The 16,038-nt window shown below is 35.9% G+C and overlaps 1 protein-coding gene across 1 annotated transcript in view; it reads left to right on the forward strand.

The window, feature by feature from the left end:
• LOC124776481 (homogentisate 1,2-dioxygenase) overlaps window positions 1-16,038 on the forward strand; it is a 97,257-nt gene that overhangs the window by 34,890 nt on the left and 46,329 nt on the right. The window contains exons 2-4 of the mRNA XM_047251495.1: window positions 3,530-3,665; window positions 5,415-5,545; window positions 5,638-5,821. Of these exons, the coding sequence (XP_047107451.1) occupies window positions 3,530-3,665; window positions 5,415-5,545; window positions 5,638-5,821 (451 nt within the window). The remainder of the gene's footprint in view (window positions 1-3,529; window positions 3,666-5,414; window positions 5,546-5,637; window positions 5,822-16,038) is intronic.

Genomic DNA, 16,038 nt, shown 5'->3' on the forward strand with positions numbered 1-16,038 from the left:
TTAATTATTTCAAATTTTAGTATATCATACAGTATTTTGATTTTTCACATTAACAAAGCTGAAATTACATTGTTCACACAGAAATACTGAACTATGTCCGATTATGTCAAAGGCACGCTTACGACTTCCATACTCTGTGGAAATAACAATATGCCAAAGGTTTACAATTTTTCTTAACAAATGAATTTGAACTAGTTTCCATTACATTTTAATTTCGACTATTATTCCATAAATGAATCTGTAAATGAATATAGTAAACAGTACAATGAAGAAAAAACATAAACAACCATCATAAAGGAATTCAAGTACAAACACTCTCTTTAAATGGGAATAATCAAAAATAATAATAATAATAGTAAACAGCACAGAATTATGTAATTAAGAACAGAAATCTCAAGTGTATCAATAATTTGTAATTTCAAATGTTTCTAAAAAAATAATCTCAAGACTGTACATTCAGTACTAGTACTTATCAAGTATAACATCAAGACTAAAATATTTTATAAAGTAATTCCTTTCGATAAATTTTAGCTTCAAATATAACATACTGTGTGCAAAATAATACAAATGGTTTCAGGAAAGCAGCTGAGATAATACTGACCTGTCCAAAATTCAAAAAATAATACTGGTATCAACAGCTACTGTTGTGGAAAGGTAATGCTAGAGGAGGATGTCCCGTTACAACCACGACAATATTTCAAGGCAATCATTTCAAAGTGTGAGCTTCATATCATATATAACACTTGAGGCTAAAATTAAAGTATACTTCTGAAATCCTGATCACACTGGTATTGTGCTGTACTTAATCTGTAGTATAAAGTTCATTTCAGTAACATGTTTGTTCTCAATGTTGCAGTTTCCACAGAAATTGTTGAATAAACTGGCATTTGCGAAAACATTTTGGTACAAGTGTAACTTTGGCTCCTGTAACTATAAAATATAAAAAAAGGAACAGTCAAAATAAAGAAAAAGGAAGCAGGAGGAAAATACAGATTTAAAGTTGCCTGGCCATACAAATAAACAAATAAGAAACTACAAATCTGAGACCTAAAAAGACGTTAGCATACAAATCAACTTTTTGAAGTGCCACCATAATTCCTTTAAATACAAGTTAATTGTCCAAGGTATACTACATGCATTATTATTTCATTAGTTTAACATACTGGCTCCCAACTATGAGTAATCACTTGCCTGACAACCTGGCCACTGGCATCCCCTATGCATTAAAGTCATAGGAAATTAGTGTCTGAATAAAGTCAGATACAAAAACATGTGTAGCAAATATGTGCAATCTAACAGGCCTTCAGCATCAGGGACAGCTGTAGGAAAGCATCAGGGCACTGTGGAACAAAATTTTTATTATAACACTTGGAATAAACTAACAGCAAAGCACATACAAAATTTAATAGCTGTAGCTGCAAAATGAATACCTTATGTTGCTAATGGCAATGAGAATAAAGTTTTTTATGATATATCTTGAACCATTCTTCCAGGCAAAGCACCAATTTTTCTTAACAACTGGGACAAAAGTACTGTGATTCATGGCATTTCTTTTGTTGCCTGCACACTATGCATGGCTTTGATGGCCATACTTTTTTCTCAGTGGTGAGTATTTCCACTAAATAATGCAAGCTGTCATCCATCCTGATTTTCTTGCGGATGTCTGGCATCTTATCTCCTGTCAATGCATAAATAAATTTTTCTCTAAAAGCTAGAGACTTGATACAACATTCAGTTGTTTGATTATAAAAACAGTGGGCACTCTGGAGAAAAATTTTCATTACATTTAGAGGAAGCTATTTTGGCCATCCAGTAGTTTTTCACAATACTGAATAATACTACAGCATTTGATCTGACTGATCAACACCTGCCATGCCATTGTTGTAATCTTTGGTTTCAAGGCAACTTTGCCGTTCCAACTGTGAACTTCCAACATTTTGGCACAGTGCCTATTAGAAATGGTCAGGACTTCCTTTTTGTCCTTCAATTTGCAAACGACAGCCTTATCATTTCTCTTCCATACCACCTGACCTTTCTTCTGTTTCATGGTAACTAATGATTTTGGGCCTTCCTTTCTATCATTATGTAATGTTCCACACATGTAGCTTTTGTAAGAGAACAACAGTTTTGTAAGTGACAGAGAATTATAAAAATTGCCCATATGAAACACATATCCTTTGTTCAAGCAAACTTCCATCAGGTGTAAAACAACTTCAGATGCATCATCGATCCTGTGACTTGCCACAGCAGATTTTTATTTTGACAATCACACCATTAGATTCACAGAACTGATAAAGTTTCACATCATATTTGTGTTTCTTGTTCTTGATATACTGCCTGAGAAACAGATGGCTGTGCCACAAAATCATTGACCTGTCAATGCAGAGATTCTTGTCTGGATCATAATTATTGCTCATGATGCTACTGAAATGGTCCAACTCTGGTCTAATTTTGTAGAATCAGTCATTGGATTGCAATGAGGTGTCTGAGAAGCATTGATGTCTCAATAACAGCTGGAATCTGTTTCTGCTCATAAAAGATATCCAGAATGTGACACTGTAAAAAAGACTTGTACTCCGCCTATGTTCTGTCAATGGAAAACAACTAGGTCCCACTTGCAACAACATTCCCAGAAATACTTTCATTTACACAACATTTGTACCTCTCCATCTCAGGAGCCTGGCTGAATCATCTCCTCCCACATTTTACTGCTTCCTCACTCACATTTAGATTTGCTTGCTGATGTAATAACATTAGCAACTCTTCAGAAAAAAAAATTTTAAAAATGAAAAAGTGCATTGATGCCAAAATTTTGTGAGTCTAATTTCAATCATACATCCTCACTTAACACAAATACTTGTGGATCCTGATATGTCACTCCACTCATCACTTTTATTCATAATGCCTGCTATTGGAACAACTTACTGATCTTTTTCATTGCATTCACTGTTTTCTGCATTTGAATCCTCACTTGAAGATGGTTTGTAGAGACTTCCATCATCAGAGAATTTATCCATAAACATGTCTGATTCGATTCGTTCATGTCGGCTTGCTGTTCAAGTTCTGCATCACTTAGTTTCCTCTTCTTACTAGCTACTTAATGGGGTAAATTGAACACAGATAATAATAAATGTCAGTGAACCATCCACAATGAAGACTGAACAACTAATGATGCAGCATGTCCTTACACAGATCATACTGTCAAACATGCTTGAAATGCACAAGCTGTTGACTGAGTGTTGATGATGAGTTCCCTCATTGTTGGCGTCTTAGCTGCATTTTCTACACTGTACACCAATTTTAAGATAGCTTGCAGGCTCCATTTTCCCACCAAGAAAAAACTGACTACAAATTAGATGATGAATCAGATTGTATGAACTGCTTGACATGGCTTCTGGGAGCAGTTTACTTATTTTGGACATGGCAGTCAATGTGTTAATGTTTATGCAATGTTATGATGTATGCTTTATGGTCTCAAAAACATACGATATTGTTTCCACTGTAAATGTAATACTGTCAACTGTTACAGTACTTAACTGGCTTTGGCAGTGAATTCACCTCTGAAGATCCAAGGTGTCCAGGAGCCCTGCCACATGGGCAAAACAGTCCTCAGAAGTGTCCTTATGGACTGTATGCAGAACAGTTATCTGGCTCTGCATTTACAGGTATCTCATACACTTCTGCTTAAAATATTTAGTAGATTTATGTAGTAATGAAGTTACATTATAAAAAATTTGATCATGGTAGGGATTTTGAAATCATTGTTCATGTGATTCAGGCTTCTTGCCCCTCTAAACATAAAATATTGAATTAACAATCACTTTGATTTTGAACTGAGTAGAATTTCAAGTCAGAGAGTGTTACTCAATAGTTAATTGTTTGTTAGTTTAGACAACTGGATGGGTTAAAAATATGTCCCATTATGCTATCCAGGTTTTCGCCTTTTGAAGTTTGCATTCTGCTAATAATTCATCAAGGTACATCCCAGTGCCCAGCTTACATCTTCATTTTGCCTGACAACCCAAAACACTGTTTTAATATGTTGGGTTGGCTACTATCAGCATTTATTCTGCTCGAGAGGACCTTAAATGTGATACTTTCAACACCATTCTTTCTTCCAGAGGTGACAGTCCTGCAACAATTAAGAAGATGTTTTACAAATGTACAGATGGTATTTTAATAATGATGAGAAATTGGATGGGGACAGTCAAATTTTGTGGTGCCACTCCCCACTCCTGTGTGCATGAGGGTGGTGGGGAGGGGAGGGACTGCATGTGCACATGTGTGCTTTATCATAAAAAAGGATTCATCAGAAAGCTAGCATAGTTCTCAGTCTTATTTATATACCTTTTAAAGATTCAGTGCTTTTTCTACTTGATTAGTTGTTACCTTTACACATTAAATGCCAAAGCTGGAAAATCACTAAAGATATTAATAGAATGCAAACATTTTGTGGGGGAGAACTTATAAGAAACGTAGATGGAGAGTAGTGGACAGCTCAGATATGACATGAGAGATTACAAGTACTGCCATTATTATGTTTGTATTATTAACCTATAGACTGACTTACATCAACTTCATAATCTTGGCTAAAGTTTCTAATTAACATACAAATGTAGTAGTAGTAGAAGTGGTGATAGTAGTAGTAGCAGTTTTTTCATTTGTGAATCACTTTTATAGTAGCAGTAGTAGTAGTTTTACTGATTTGTGGGTCGCTTTTACAAATATATTGGACTGGTCATGGTATTAGAGTTTAAGAACAAAAAACATAATTCATATATATATAGCCATTTACATACTTCCAGATCTAATTTGACAAGAACGGGAGAGATAGAGTGTTGTTTGTAGCTTTTTTTGTTTTTATTGATATTTAATTCTGACACCCAAACAGTTAAAATAAAATCCTAATAAATAATAGTTGTGATAAAACCATCTTATGTAGATAAAATTGCCATAAAAGTCTAACATTGTGTCTGTGTATGTGCAGATGGATATGTGTGTGTGTGCGAGTGTATACCTGTCCTTTTTTCCCCCTAAGGTAAGTCTTTCCGCTCCCGGGATTGGAATGACTCCTTACCCTCTCCCTTAAAACCCGCATCCTTTCGTCTTTCCCTCTCCTTCCCTCTTTCCTGACGAAGCAACCATTGGTTGCGAAAGCTAGAATTTTGTGTGTATGTATGTGTCTGTTTGTGTTTCTATCGACCTGCCAGCACTTTCGTATGGTAAGTCACATCATCTTTGTTTTTAAATATATTTTTCCCGCATGGAATGTTTCCCAATTATATTCATAACAGTATTTTAAAGTGTTTATGTTCACTCTATACTCAGCAGGAATTTCAAAATATTTTACGTTTTCAGATATCTTGTAATCTCTTCCCACTAATTATTGACCCACTATCGTATTGTTAAAACAGCTCCAAGAGAAGGAAACAAGAGATCTTGGTTATATCGTATCAGGCCATCAGTCATACATGAACCCTTTCAACCATTTGCAAAAAAACACTTTGGGAATAATTGGAATGAAAATCCACCAAACCCAAACCAGGTATGGCATGAAACAAAATTCTGTATACATATCAATGTTCAGTGGTTTTTGAGAGTGTAAAATTTTGCTTACTTTTAAAATAAAACTTTCAGATGAGATGGCTACCATTTGATTTGCCAAGTGATGATGAACAAGTTGATTTTGTTGAAGGTCTTCATACAGTCTGTGGAGCTGGTGATCCTCGAACAAGACATGGAATAGCTATACATGTATATCTATGTAACAAATCAATGGGAAACAAATGCTTTTATAATTCAGATGGAGATTTTCTTCTGGGTGGGTACATTTGATTATCATTACACAATTTATTTTATTCATATTTTTAAAAAAAACTGATTTTTTGCATGTTTATACTTGACTTTATGGACGAAAATTAATTTTAAATATTCATTCCACAATTTTTCTTCATGATTTGTCAGTCAGAGATATCTAACAACAAATAATGAGAACAAATCCTTTATTTTAGCTTTACTTGATTGAATATATCAGTTACCTAAATATTAGGTTTCAATCAATAGAAACTATATTTTAGTGGTGTAATATTTGTTATGATACAGAAATTATGATTGTGGTGCGGTACTGCATTCTGGAAATGCTGACATTTGCTTTCAACTTCACACTTGAAGGTGACTGATACCTGTCTCATTGGAGTAAACAATGATTCGCTGCAATTCCAACATCATCTGCTATTCAGTACATCACATTATTTTCAGTGCAATTGTATTGCATTTCATTTTATGACATTGCATCATTAACACAGCTGCCCAGGAGAATGACAATTGCATATACAACAAACCATGTGCAAATACAATATGGAAACTTCACTTTTCACTTTATATAAAGCATCAGTAAAACTAAAATTGACACATGTTGCATTACCTTTTGTAACCCTTCTGCTCTAGTGAGTCTTAGGTTGTCCACAATGGACCAGGAATTACTTCATTATTAATTTTGAAATGTCTGAATAAACAGACTGACAATAAAAAGTGATATTTACTGTGTAAGAGCCACTGCAGTGCTACATAGTATTAGACTGCTAATAATGAGAGAGCACCAAACTTTCAGGTAATTGACCAAATTATTAAACTAAAACACAACTAAGCGTTGGAGGATGACAATGTTCTTGAAGAAATGTGGAAAAGTGTGATGGAACTGTAAACATCTACAAAACAGAATGGAAAACATTTGGGACACTTAACAAATACTAAAAGAGTGGAAAATAGTGCTTGTTTATCTATCGCACAAAAAGGGAAACAAAACGTATGTAAACAATTATCAAGACATAGCTCTCCTCCCAGTGAAGTACAAAATTCTGTCAAAACGTAAGCACAATAGATTAGAAAATCAAATGGAGCAACTATTAGGAGAATACAAGGAAGGTTTGAAGAGAGGAATGTCATGTATTGAACACATATTAAACCCAAAGCTCTTAATCAGATATAAGAAACTTTGTGCACAAAATCTTTATGAATCCTTTGTTGGTTTTAAAAAAGCCTATGACTCTGTCATTAGTGTTATCCTATTCCATGTCCTAAAAAAACAATGGTAATCATTTAGCAAACTTTGACTAACACTGTTTCGAAAGTTAAATTTTTAGATGAAACAAGAAAATCTTTCAAAATTAAAATAGGCATGGGGTCCATTATTATTCATCTGAATTTACAAGAAAGTAGTATAAAAATGGAGAAAAGGAACAGAAGGAGAGATGATAAATAAAATGAAACTTGGAAGAAAGAGAGAGAACCTTGAAATTGGTTTCTTAGCTTTTGATAGTGAGTTAGCAATCTTAGCAGTGAACCTACAAAATGCTATGAAACAGGTGAACATTCTCCACAAGGTAGAAGAAAAAAACTGAATTATAAATTTAGTTTGAAAAAAAAAGTGTACATTAAATACATAGAATCAAAATATGGAAAAATAAAGTTCATCCAACTAGGCCTCCTTGGGAAAAATAATCCAATCAATGCTTTGGACAAAGCAGCTAATGTGAGCACAGCCAGAAACATTGCAGTAGCATTGCACACAACAAAGTACATATACATTTTTTTTAAAATCCTAGTCTATTAATGCAAAAGCTTGGCATTACAATATGGTGATTAAAACTGGATGTCTTTATACCTTAGAATGCCTCTCCATAAACACAGCCAACAGTTAAATAATTCTGAGAGAAAGAAAAAAGAATAATTTGTAGTATTTTGGGTCTAAAATACAGTCAGTGGATTTGGAAACAAAAGCAACAAGGAGGTCCATGAAAACAATGATAGTATAATAGATACAATGATAAAATTTTATGGCCACTTAAAATCAATGGATAACAAGACCCTGATATAAAAAATATATTCAGTTTATTTGACAAAAATCCAGGAACCCAAATTTCATTGTTTACAGAAGCAAGAAAGATTTGCATGAATTGGGAATAAAAAAGACCTAGAAAACAGGCATGAACTCAGGGAAAGAATAGAAAAGTTAAAGGTTTCCAGAAGAAAATACAAAAGAAGAAGTGGGGAAATGGACAGAAGAAAGAAGAGAATAATAGAGAATGAGAAAGAAGAAGTACTGGGAAGCCAAAAAATTGAAAGAAATACATCTCATAAATCAGCTGTTTCACATGGCACTCACCAGGCCAGATTTGAATAATAATAACAGTGACTACACATAAAACACTTCTGAATTCTGTTGATTCAGAACTAGGGAGTAAATAAATTAAGAAAAGCGGAACAAATAGTACATTGCAGTTTGATGGTATCTTCTGAGGTAAATACAAGTTAAGGCAAATATATCATGTAGCAATAAATTGTAGGTCTTACATTAACCTTGTATTTCTTTGCTAAAATAATACTAAAGATTAACACAACTAAATAATATTACTGTACATTATACTGAAAATATTGGCCACTTATGACTGCTAAAGGAGGAAGGGGCAAATGTTTTCCATTTCATAAAGATGATAAAGCTACAACAAAAATAACTGTTCTCATTTGTATCTACTTTATTTGGTATTGCTCGCTAATATCCAATAGCGGTCCAGTGGTCCACTGCTGTATCATCTGCACTATATTACTGGTTTTATTTATTTATCTAGAGACAAATTGCCCTGTATGGATGTCACCATTACACGTACATATATGCGTTATTTATAATAGAAGTACGTAAGACAATGGAATAAACATGAGAAGTATATCACACACACACACACACACACAAACACAAACAAAAGTTGCACCATGAAGGAATTACGAGGGTAATCCTAAAAGTAAGGTCTCCTGTTTCTTTGTAATTACATAGACCTGTTTATTTCTACAATGGGTTACATCAGTAAACAGCTTAAACATTTTGCTATATTTTGACATAATCACCATTTCTGTCGATGCATTTTTGTAGATGCTGTGGCCGTTTTTGTATGCCCATGTCATACCAGCTTGGCGTCATGCTGTTTATAAATTTATGAACCTCTTCTTTCACCTCGTCGTCAGAGCTGAATCACTTTCCGGCCAAATGTTCTTTTAACCTAGAGAACAGGTGACAGTCACTGGTTGCCAAGTCAGGACTATAGGGTGGGTGGGTGATTATGTTCCCCTGAAACTGTTGCAGGAGAGCAACGGTTTGCCGAGCGATGTATGGGTGAACGTTGTCATGGAGAATGTGTATGCCTTTGCTCAACATTCCTCTTCTCCAGTTCTGAATTGCCCTTTTGAGTTTTTTCAGAGTCTCACAGTACCTATCGGCATTAATTGTGGTCCCAGCTATTCAGCTCCAATGACAAGGTGAAAGAAGAGGTTCATAACTTTCTAAACAGCATGGCGGCATGCTGGTATGACATGGGCATACGAAAACTGCCACAGCATCTACAAAATTGCATCAACAAAAATGGTGATTATGTCGAAAAATAGCTGAGTGTTCAAGCTGTAAACTGATGTAAACCATTTGAGAAATAAACAGGTCTATGTACTTATAAAAAATAGGACACCTTACTTTTGGGATTACCCTCGTATCTGAATGGGACAGAAACAGGTAAATGTGATGTACATGTACAGACAAACAGATTATTACAGTTTCAGAAAAACTGGATGATTTATTCAAGAGAAAGAGCTTCACAAATTGAGCAAGTCAGCAACATATTGGTTGACCTATGGCCTTTATGCAATCAGTATTCAGCTAGGCATTGACTGATAGAGTAATTGGAGGTTCTCCTGAGGTATATCAAGCCAAATTCTGTTCAATTGGAACATTAGATTACTAAAATCCTGGCCTGGTTGGAGGGCCCTGCCAATAACATTCCAAACGTTCTCATCTGGGGAGAGACCTGGTGACTCTGCTGGCCAAGGCAGGGTTTGGCAAACATGAAGACACGCAAGAGAAACTCTCGTCATGTGCAGGTGGGCTTCATCATGATGAAATATAAAACCAGGATGGTGTAATCTTACCCTCCCACACATTACCATTAAAATCCCACCTCTAAAAGTTTTGAAAGCTTCGAGAGGCATAAGATATACGAGGGCTATCCACAAAGTACATTACGTTTTGGAATTAAAAATAAATAAAGTATTGGAAAATTTTTTTATTATATACAGATGAAAGCCACACTTAAATACTACTTTTCTACATAGTTGCCATTTAAATTAAGGCACTTATCGTAACGAGGGACGAGCTTGGAAATTCCTTCGTCATAAAATTCGGCCGCCTGCGCCTTCAACCACGTGGTTACCTCTTCTTGAAGCTGTGCGTCATCATCAAAATGCTGCATAGCCAACCACTTCTTCATTGCTGGGAATAAGTGGAAGTCACTCGGTGCCACTTAAAAGATTCGAGAACTTCACGAGTGGGCCCGGGCGTTGTCGTGAATCAGCAAGATCTTTGAGCCCAACTTTCCCCTGCGCTTGTTTTGTATTGCTCTTCTGAGGTTGTGCAGAGTTTGGCAATACCTTTGAGAGTTTATTGTAGTGCCTCTTTCCAGGAAATCCACAAAAATCACACCTTTTCTGTCCCAAAAGACAGTCGCCTTCACCTTCCTTGCCGACATTGTCTGCATGCATTTCTTGGGTTTTTGGGGGAATTTGTGTGCCGTAATGATGCGATCAAGTAATGAGTCGCCATCTTTCTCGTAAGCGTCCAAAAACGTTAACGCTGCAGCCATTCGCTGATTTTTGTAAATCCCTGCCAAGATTTTTGGTATCCATCTTGCACAAAACTTGTGGTAACCAAGCTTTTCGGTAATGATTTCGTGCAACTGACTTCGTGAAATTTGTGGAAAACTCATGGAGAGTTCCATTATTGTGAAATTACGGTTTTCACGGACCGCGGCATTGACTTTTTCGACAAGTTCGGCAGTCACTATGTTGGGTCTTCCACTTCGCTCTTTGTCGTGAACGTTAGTTCGGCCATTTTTAAATTTTATGACCCATTGACGCACTCCACCTTCAGTGATTATGTTATCCCCATACACTTCACAAAGCTGCTGATAGATTTCTATCGATGTACAGTTTTTTGTAGTCAGAAACCTTATTACAGCACGCACTTCACACTTCACGGCATTTTCAATTAACGCTGACATTTCAAACTGTCACAGTAACTCAACGGAGTACAGCACGAACCTCTCACTAGCACGGCAGGATGCCGACTGAGCGGCGGAATGCCATGACACCAAGATGGCCGCACTAGCCCCACTCCTAACAGACACAAACAAAAATGTAATGTACTTTGTGGAGAGCCCTCGTACAAAAGAAAAACTTTTTACTTATCTTCATTTTGACTTCTTGTTGGCTGCAGTTCTTGCGTCTTGCGGCACGGTCTTGAGCCTGAAATTTTTTTATAACATTGTGGGTTCCAGAAGACTAAATAATTGATGGTTTACTATCTGTTGCTATGATTTTCCTTTATTTCATCCCACTCTTCTATGGGGGTGAGTCAAATGAAAACCTTAAATTTTTTTAAATATTATTTATTGTGCAAAAGTGGTATAAAGCTGTATCACCTTTCAACATAGTCTCCCCCATGCTCAATGCAAGTCCTCCAGCATTTACAAAGTGCATAAATTCCTTTAGAAAAAAATTCTTTTCATAGTCTGCACAACCACTCATGCACCATGTCGCATACCTCTTCATCAGAATGGAACTTCTTTCCTCCCATTGTGTCTTTACATTGTCCAAACATATGGAAATCACTTGGGGCAAGGTCTGGTGAGTATGGTGGATGAGGAAGACACTCAAAGTTCAGGTCTGTGATTGTTGCAACTGTTGTATGGGCAGTGTGGGGCCTTGCATTGTCATGTTGCAAAAGGACATCTGCTGACAGCAATCCGTGTTGCTTTGATTTGATTGCAGGCCGCAGATTATTTTTTAGGAGATCTGTGTATGATGCACTGGTGACAGTAGTACCTCTAGTCATGTAATGCTCAAAAATGACACCTTTTTCATCCCAAAAGAGAGTCATCATAACCTTCCCTGCTGATGGTTCTGCTCGAAACTTCTTTGGTTTTGGTGATGAGGAATGGCGCCATTCCTTGCTTGCTCTCTTCATTTCCAGTTGGGGGAAGTGAACCCAGGTTTCATCCCCCATAATGATTCTTGCAAGGAAGCCATCACCTTCTCATTCAAAGTGCTGAAGAAGTTATTCACAAGCATCAACACGTCATTCTCTCACTTCAGGAGTCAGCTGCTGTGGCACCCATCTTGCAGACACTTTGTGAAACTGAAGCACAATGGCACCCATCTTGCAGACACTTTGTGAAACTGGAGCACATCATGCACAATATGGTGTGCTGACCTATGACTAATCTGTAAACATGCTGCAATGTCATTCAGTGTCACTTGGTGGTTTTCCTTCACTATGGCTTCAACTGCTGCAGTGTTCTGTGAAATCACAACTCGTTGTGCCTGACCTGGACGAAGAGCATCTTCCACTGAAGTCACACCATTTGCAATTTTCCTACTCCATTCATAGACTTGCTGCTGTGACAAACATGCATCACCATACTGAACCTTCATTTGTCGATGAATTTCAATAGGTTTGACACCTTCACTATGCAAAAACCGAATAACAGAATGCTGATCTTCCCTGGTGCAAGTCGCAAGTGGGGTGGCTTTCTTTATACTGATACTGCTATGGTATCTGTGCATCTGCACTATGCTGCCACCTACAGGCCATTCTGCACACTGTTTGCAGCACGATTACCAATGTACAGGATAACGGCACTATATTTCGATTTGTTATTACAAATTTAAGGTTTTCAGTTGACTCACCCTCGTATATCACACTGACTTTACAATCTCCATTTTCATAAAACCATTAATTACATTGTTGCAGACAAAATTAAAAACACGTGCATTTCCATCAGAGGCATGCCTACTACTCCCAACATTCTGCAGTAGTCACAATATTCCAAAGAGTTTACAGACTTTCTTGACAAAAGAAGATTTATCACTAAAATATATCATTACTTTGTAAATGAGTCCAGAAATAAAATTTATAATTATTGTCAGATTGTGTAATTAATAAGAGCAATTTTAAATAAGCCAGATACTTCATAATTTCAAATATTTCTAAAAGAAGAAGAATTTTAACTGTATGTACAGTTAATTTCTTTTTATTCTTTTTAGCCTGAAATATAATACATCATATACAAAATCAAATAAAATTCTTTTAGTGAAATGGCTGAGATAATGTTCACCTAATACTAGTTACTTGGTATTGACTAATTTAAAAAAAAAAATAAGAGAGAGAGAGAGAGAGAGAGAGAGAGAGAGAGAGAGAGAGAGACAGATAGAGATAATGTTAGAGGAGGGAATCCCATTACAATGATTCTCTATGAAGGGCAACAAAATGGGGTGTAGAATATCATTGATATACTGGTGTGCTCTAAGAGTGATGGGAATGACAACCATAGGGGTCCTACCATAAAATGAAATGGCATCCCAGACCATCACTTATGGTGGTTTAGCCACATGGTGGGTGACAGTTAGATTGGTATTCCATCAATATCTGGGACATCTCCAGACATATCATTGCTGATTATCGGGGCTCAGTTCGAAGCAGAACTCATCACTGAAGACAATTCTACTACAGTCAGTGAGATTCCAGTCGAAATAAGTTTCTGGAGATACCCCCGACTCATTATGTGCTTTAAGCTTTGTCATATAAGGTTTTTTATTTATATAGAAATTCATGTTATTAGTCGCCTTTACATTAAGAGTTACTTTACTGTTATTTGACCATAGTGGGCCACCATAGGTGCCTGTTCAGCCTTTACTTTTATGTCTCTTGTGTTCTGTCTTAATTACTGTACTGCTGTCATCAGCAAATAACAGCATTTTTCCATGTGTGACCCACAGTAGGAAGTCATTAATGCAAATGAAAAACAGTAATGAGTCAAACTCAGGCCCTTGAGGATCTTTAGTATTCTTCATCTGAAAGATGTTTAATCAAATAATTTGAGTCACTTGAAATTTTGGATATCTCTGCCCTCTGCACTCTGTATGCTATGTAAGAGCTAAACCATCTATTCACCACCGTATTCCTACCACTTCAAGTTTACCCAGAAGTATTTCCTGATCCACTGTGTCAGATGCTTTACTAAGATCTAGGAAAATGTCTGTTATTTGTCCTCATTTATCTAGGCCTTCTAAAACTATTTTTGTAAATTTTGCTACAGCAACTTCTTTTCCTTTTCCAGACCTGAAACCAAACTGCACTTTGCGTAGCAGTTGGTATTTATTTACATAATTGATAAGTCTGCTTTTGATAATAGCTTTTATTATTTTTGAAAAAGAAGACAACAACGAAACTGGTCTGTAATTCTCTATATTTCCTGTATCACCTTTTTTGTCTATGGGAAGAATTCTGAATGCTTTAGATGATCAGGGAAGCAACCTGATGAAAATGACTCATTTATAATGTCTGTTAGGGGTGCTTAGATGCTGCTAATGCAATCTTTTAGTAGACACATTGAAAATTCATTTGGAGCTGTGGACATTTTACTCTTAAATTTATGTACAATCATACTGATTTCATCCCCAGCTGAGTGTAGCAGCAGCATTGTGTAAGGTATATAGTTATTTGCAGCTGAATATTGTACTTTTTGAATCTGTTCTTCCAGTTTGGTTGCCATATTACTAAAGTAGTTGTTTACAAAGTTGGTCACGTCCTTAGTGTTATCTGCTACACTATCTTTATTTCTAATTTTTATGTTCATCTGTTTTGGCTTTGTATTTCCAGTTTCTTGTTTTACTATATTCCAAATGAGTTTGCTTTTATTGTTTGAGTTCTGTGTGGTCTTATCATTTTATCCTGCAACAGTTCTCTGTACATCCTTTTCTATTTGAGAAAGACTGTAAGAAGGCTGGATCACTCTTATTATGTTTGATTGAAATAATATATTTCAGAGTTTCAGAGGATTTCCTGATACCTTTTGCAGCCCAGTACTTTTTAGTAGATTCCCCAACATAATGTATTATTTTAGGAAATGCTTCCTCACATTTTAGTTTGAATATATTCATGAATTTGTTGAATTTTTCATTCATATGTCTTCCAGAATATGCTTCTTTTGCAGCTGTTGTTTCAGTGGAATCTGTGTGTAGGAGGGCAAGCTTACATTCAGTAGCCAGTTGCTGGTTGCATTTTTGAGTGGAGCCTCTTCTGTCTGGGTGTTACATTGTCTCCAACAGAATTGGATCATTTATTTCATTATTTATGTAAATAGTTTTCATTATCTTGCCATGTTTTTTTAACATAAAATAGGATTTGCCTTTCTTGTTTATGTGGTTTTCATGTTTCATGATGCACATTCTTTAAAAATCAGTTGTATCAAGAAAGAAAACATTATCCTTAGATCTGCAATTTTTTGGTAAATTATTTGGTAAATCTTGTTGGCTTTCTGGATTTCCTTGTTTACATATGACCATATCATTAGAACATGCCTGTAACATAAGCCTATTGCAAGAACTTTTTGATCTTTTATTCTGTTTGTGATCATCTTCCGTGTTCAAGTAGCTTCACTAAGCTCATTTTTATAAACATCATTTGCACCACTGAATCATACTATGCAGAGATTTTGCAATGCCAGATTACTATAATTACAGACTTTTAAAATTTCTTTCATACAGGCATCTGGTTTGATGAAACCATAGCTTTGAGTCCATTCTGATGTCATAGTGTTTTGAAGCCTGTTCTGTTATTATCTAAATAGAAGACAACATCCCTCATTTCATTATCCACAATGTCTTATCTCAATTATCGTGCATTTCATGTCCAGCTGGTCACTTGGGATAATTGTTTTTATTGTAAATACACTTATTTCTTTTCACATGTTTGAAGTATTTGTTTATATCATATGTGAAATCTCTGAACTTTACATTTTCCACAGCAGTGCACTCATTACCACACATATGAGATGTAATTGGATAGTTTTAAGAATGGGCTTGTAATTGTACAAAGGTGGTACTTACATGCTACTGTGATGCATCTCCTTCAAACTAGTCCCCTTCTGACTGAACACACCA

Source organism: Schistocerca piceifrons, chromosome 2, assembly GCF_021461385.2.
Source record: "Schistocerca piceifrons isolate TAMUIC-IGC-003096 chromosome 2, iqSchPice1.1, whole genome shotgun sequence".
Classification (NCBI taxonomy): Eukaryota; Metazoa; Arthropoda; class Insecta; order Orthoptera; family Acrididae; genus Schistocerca; species Schistocerca piceifrons.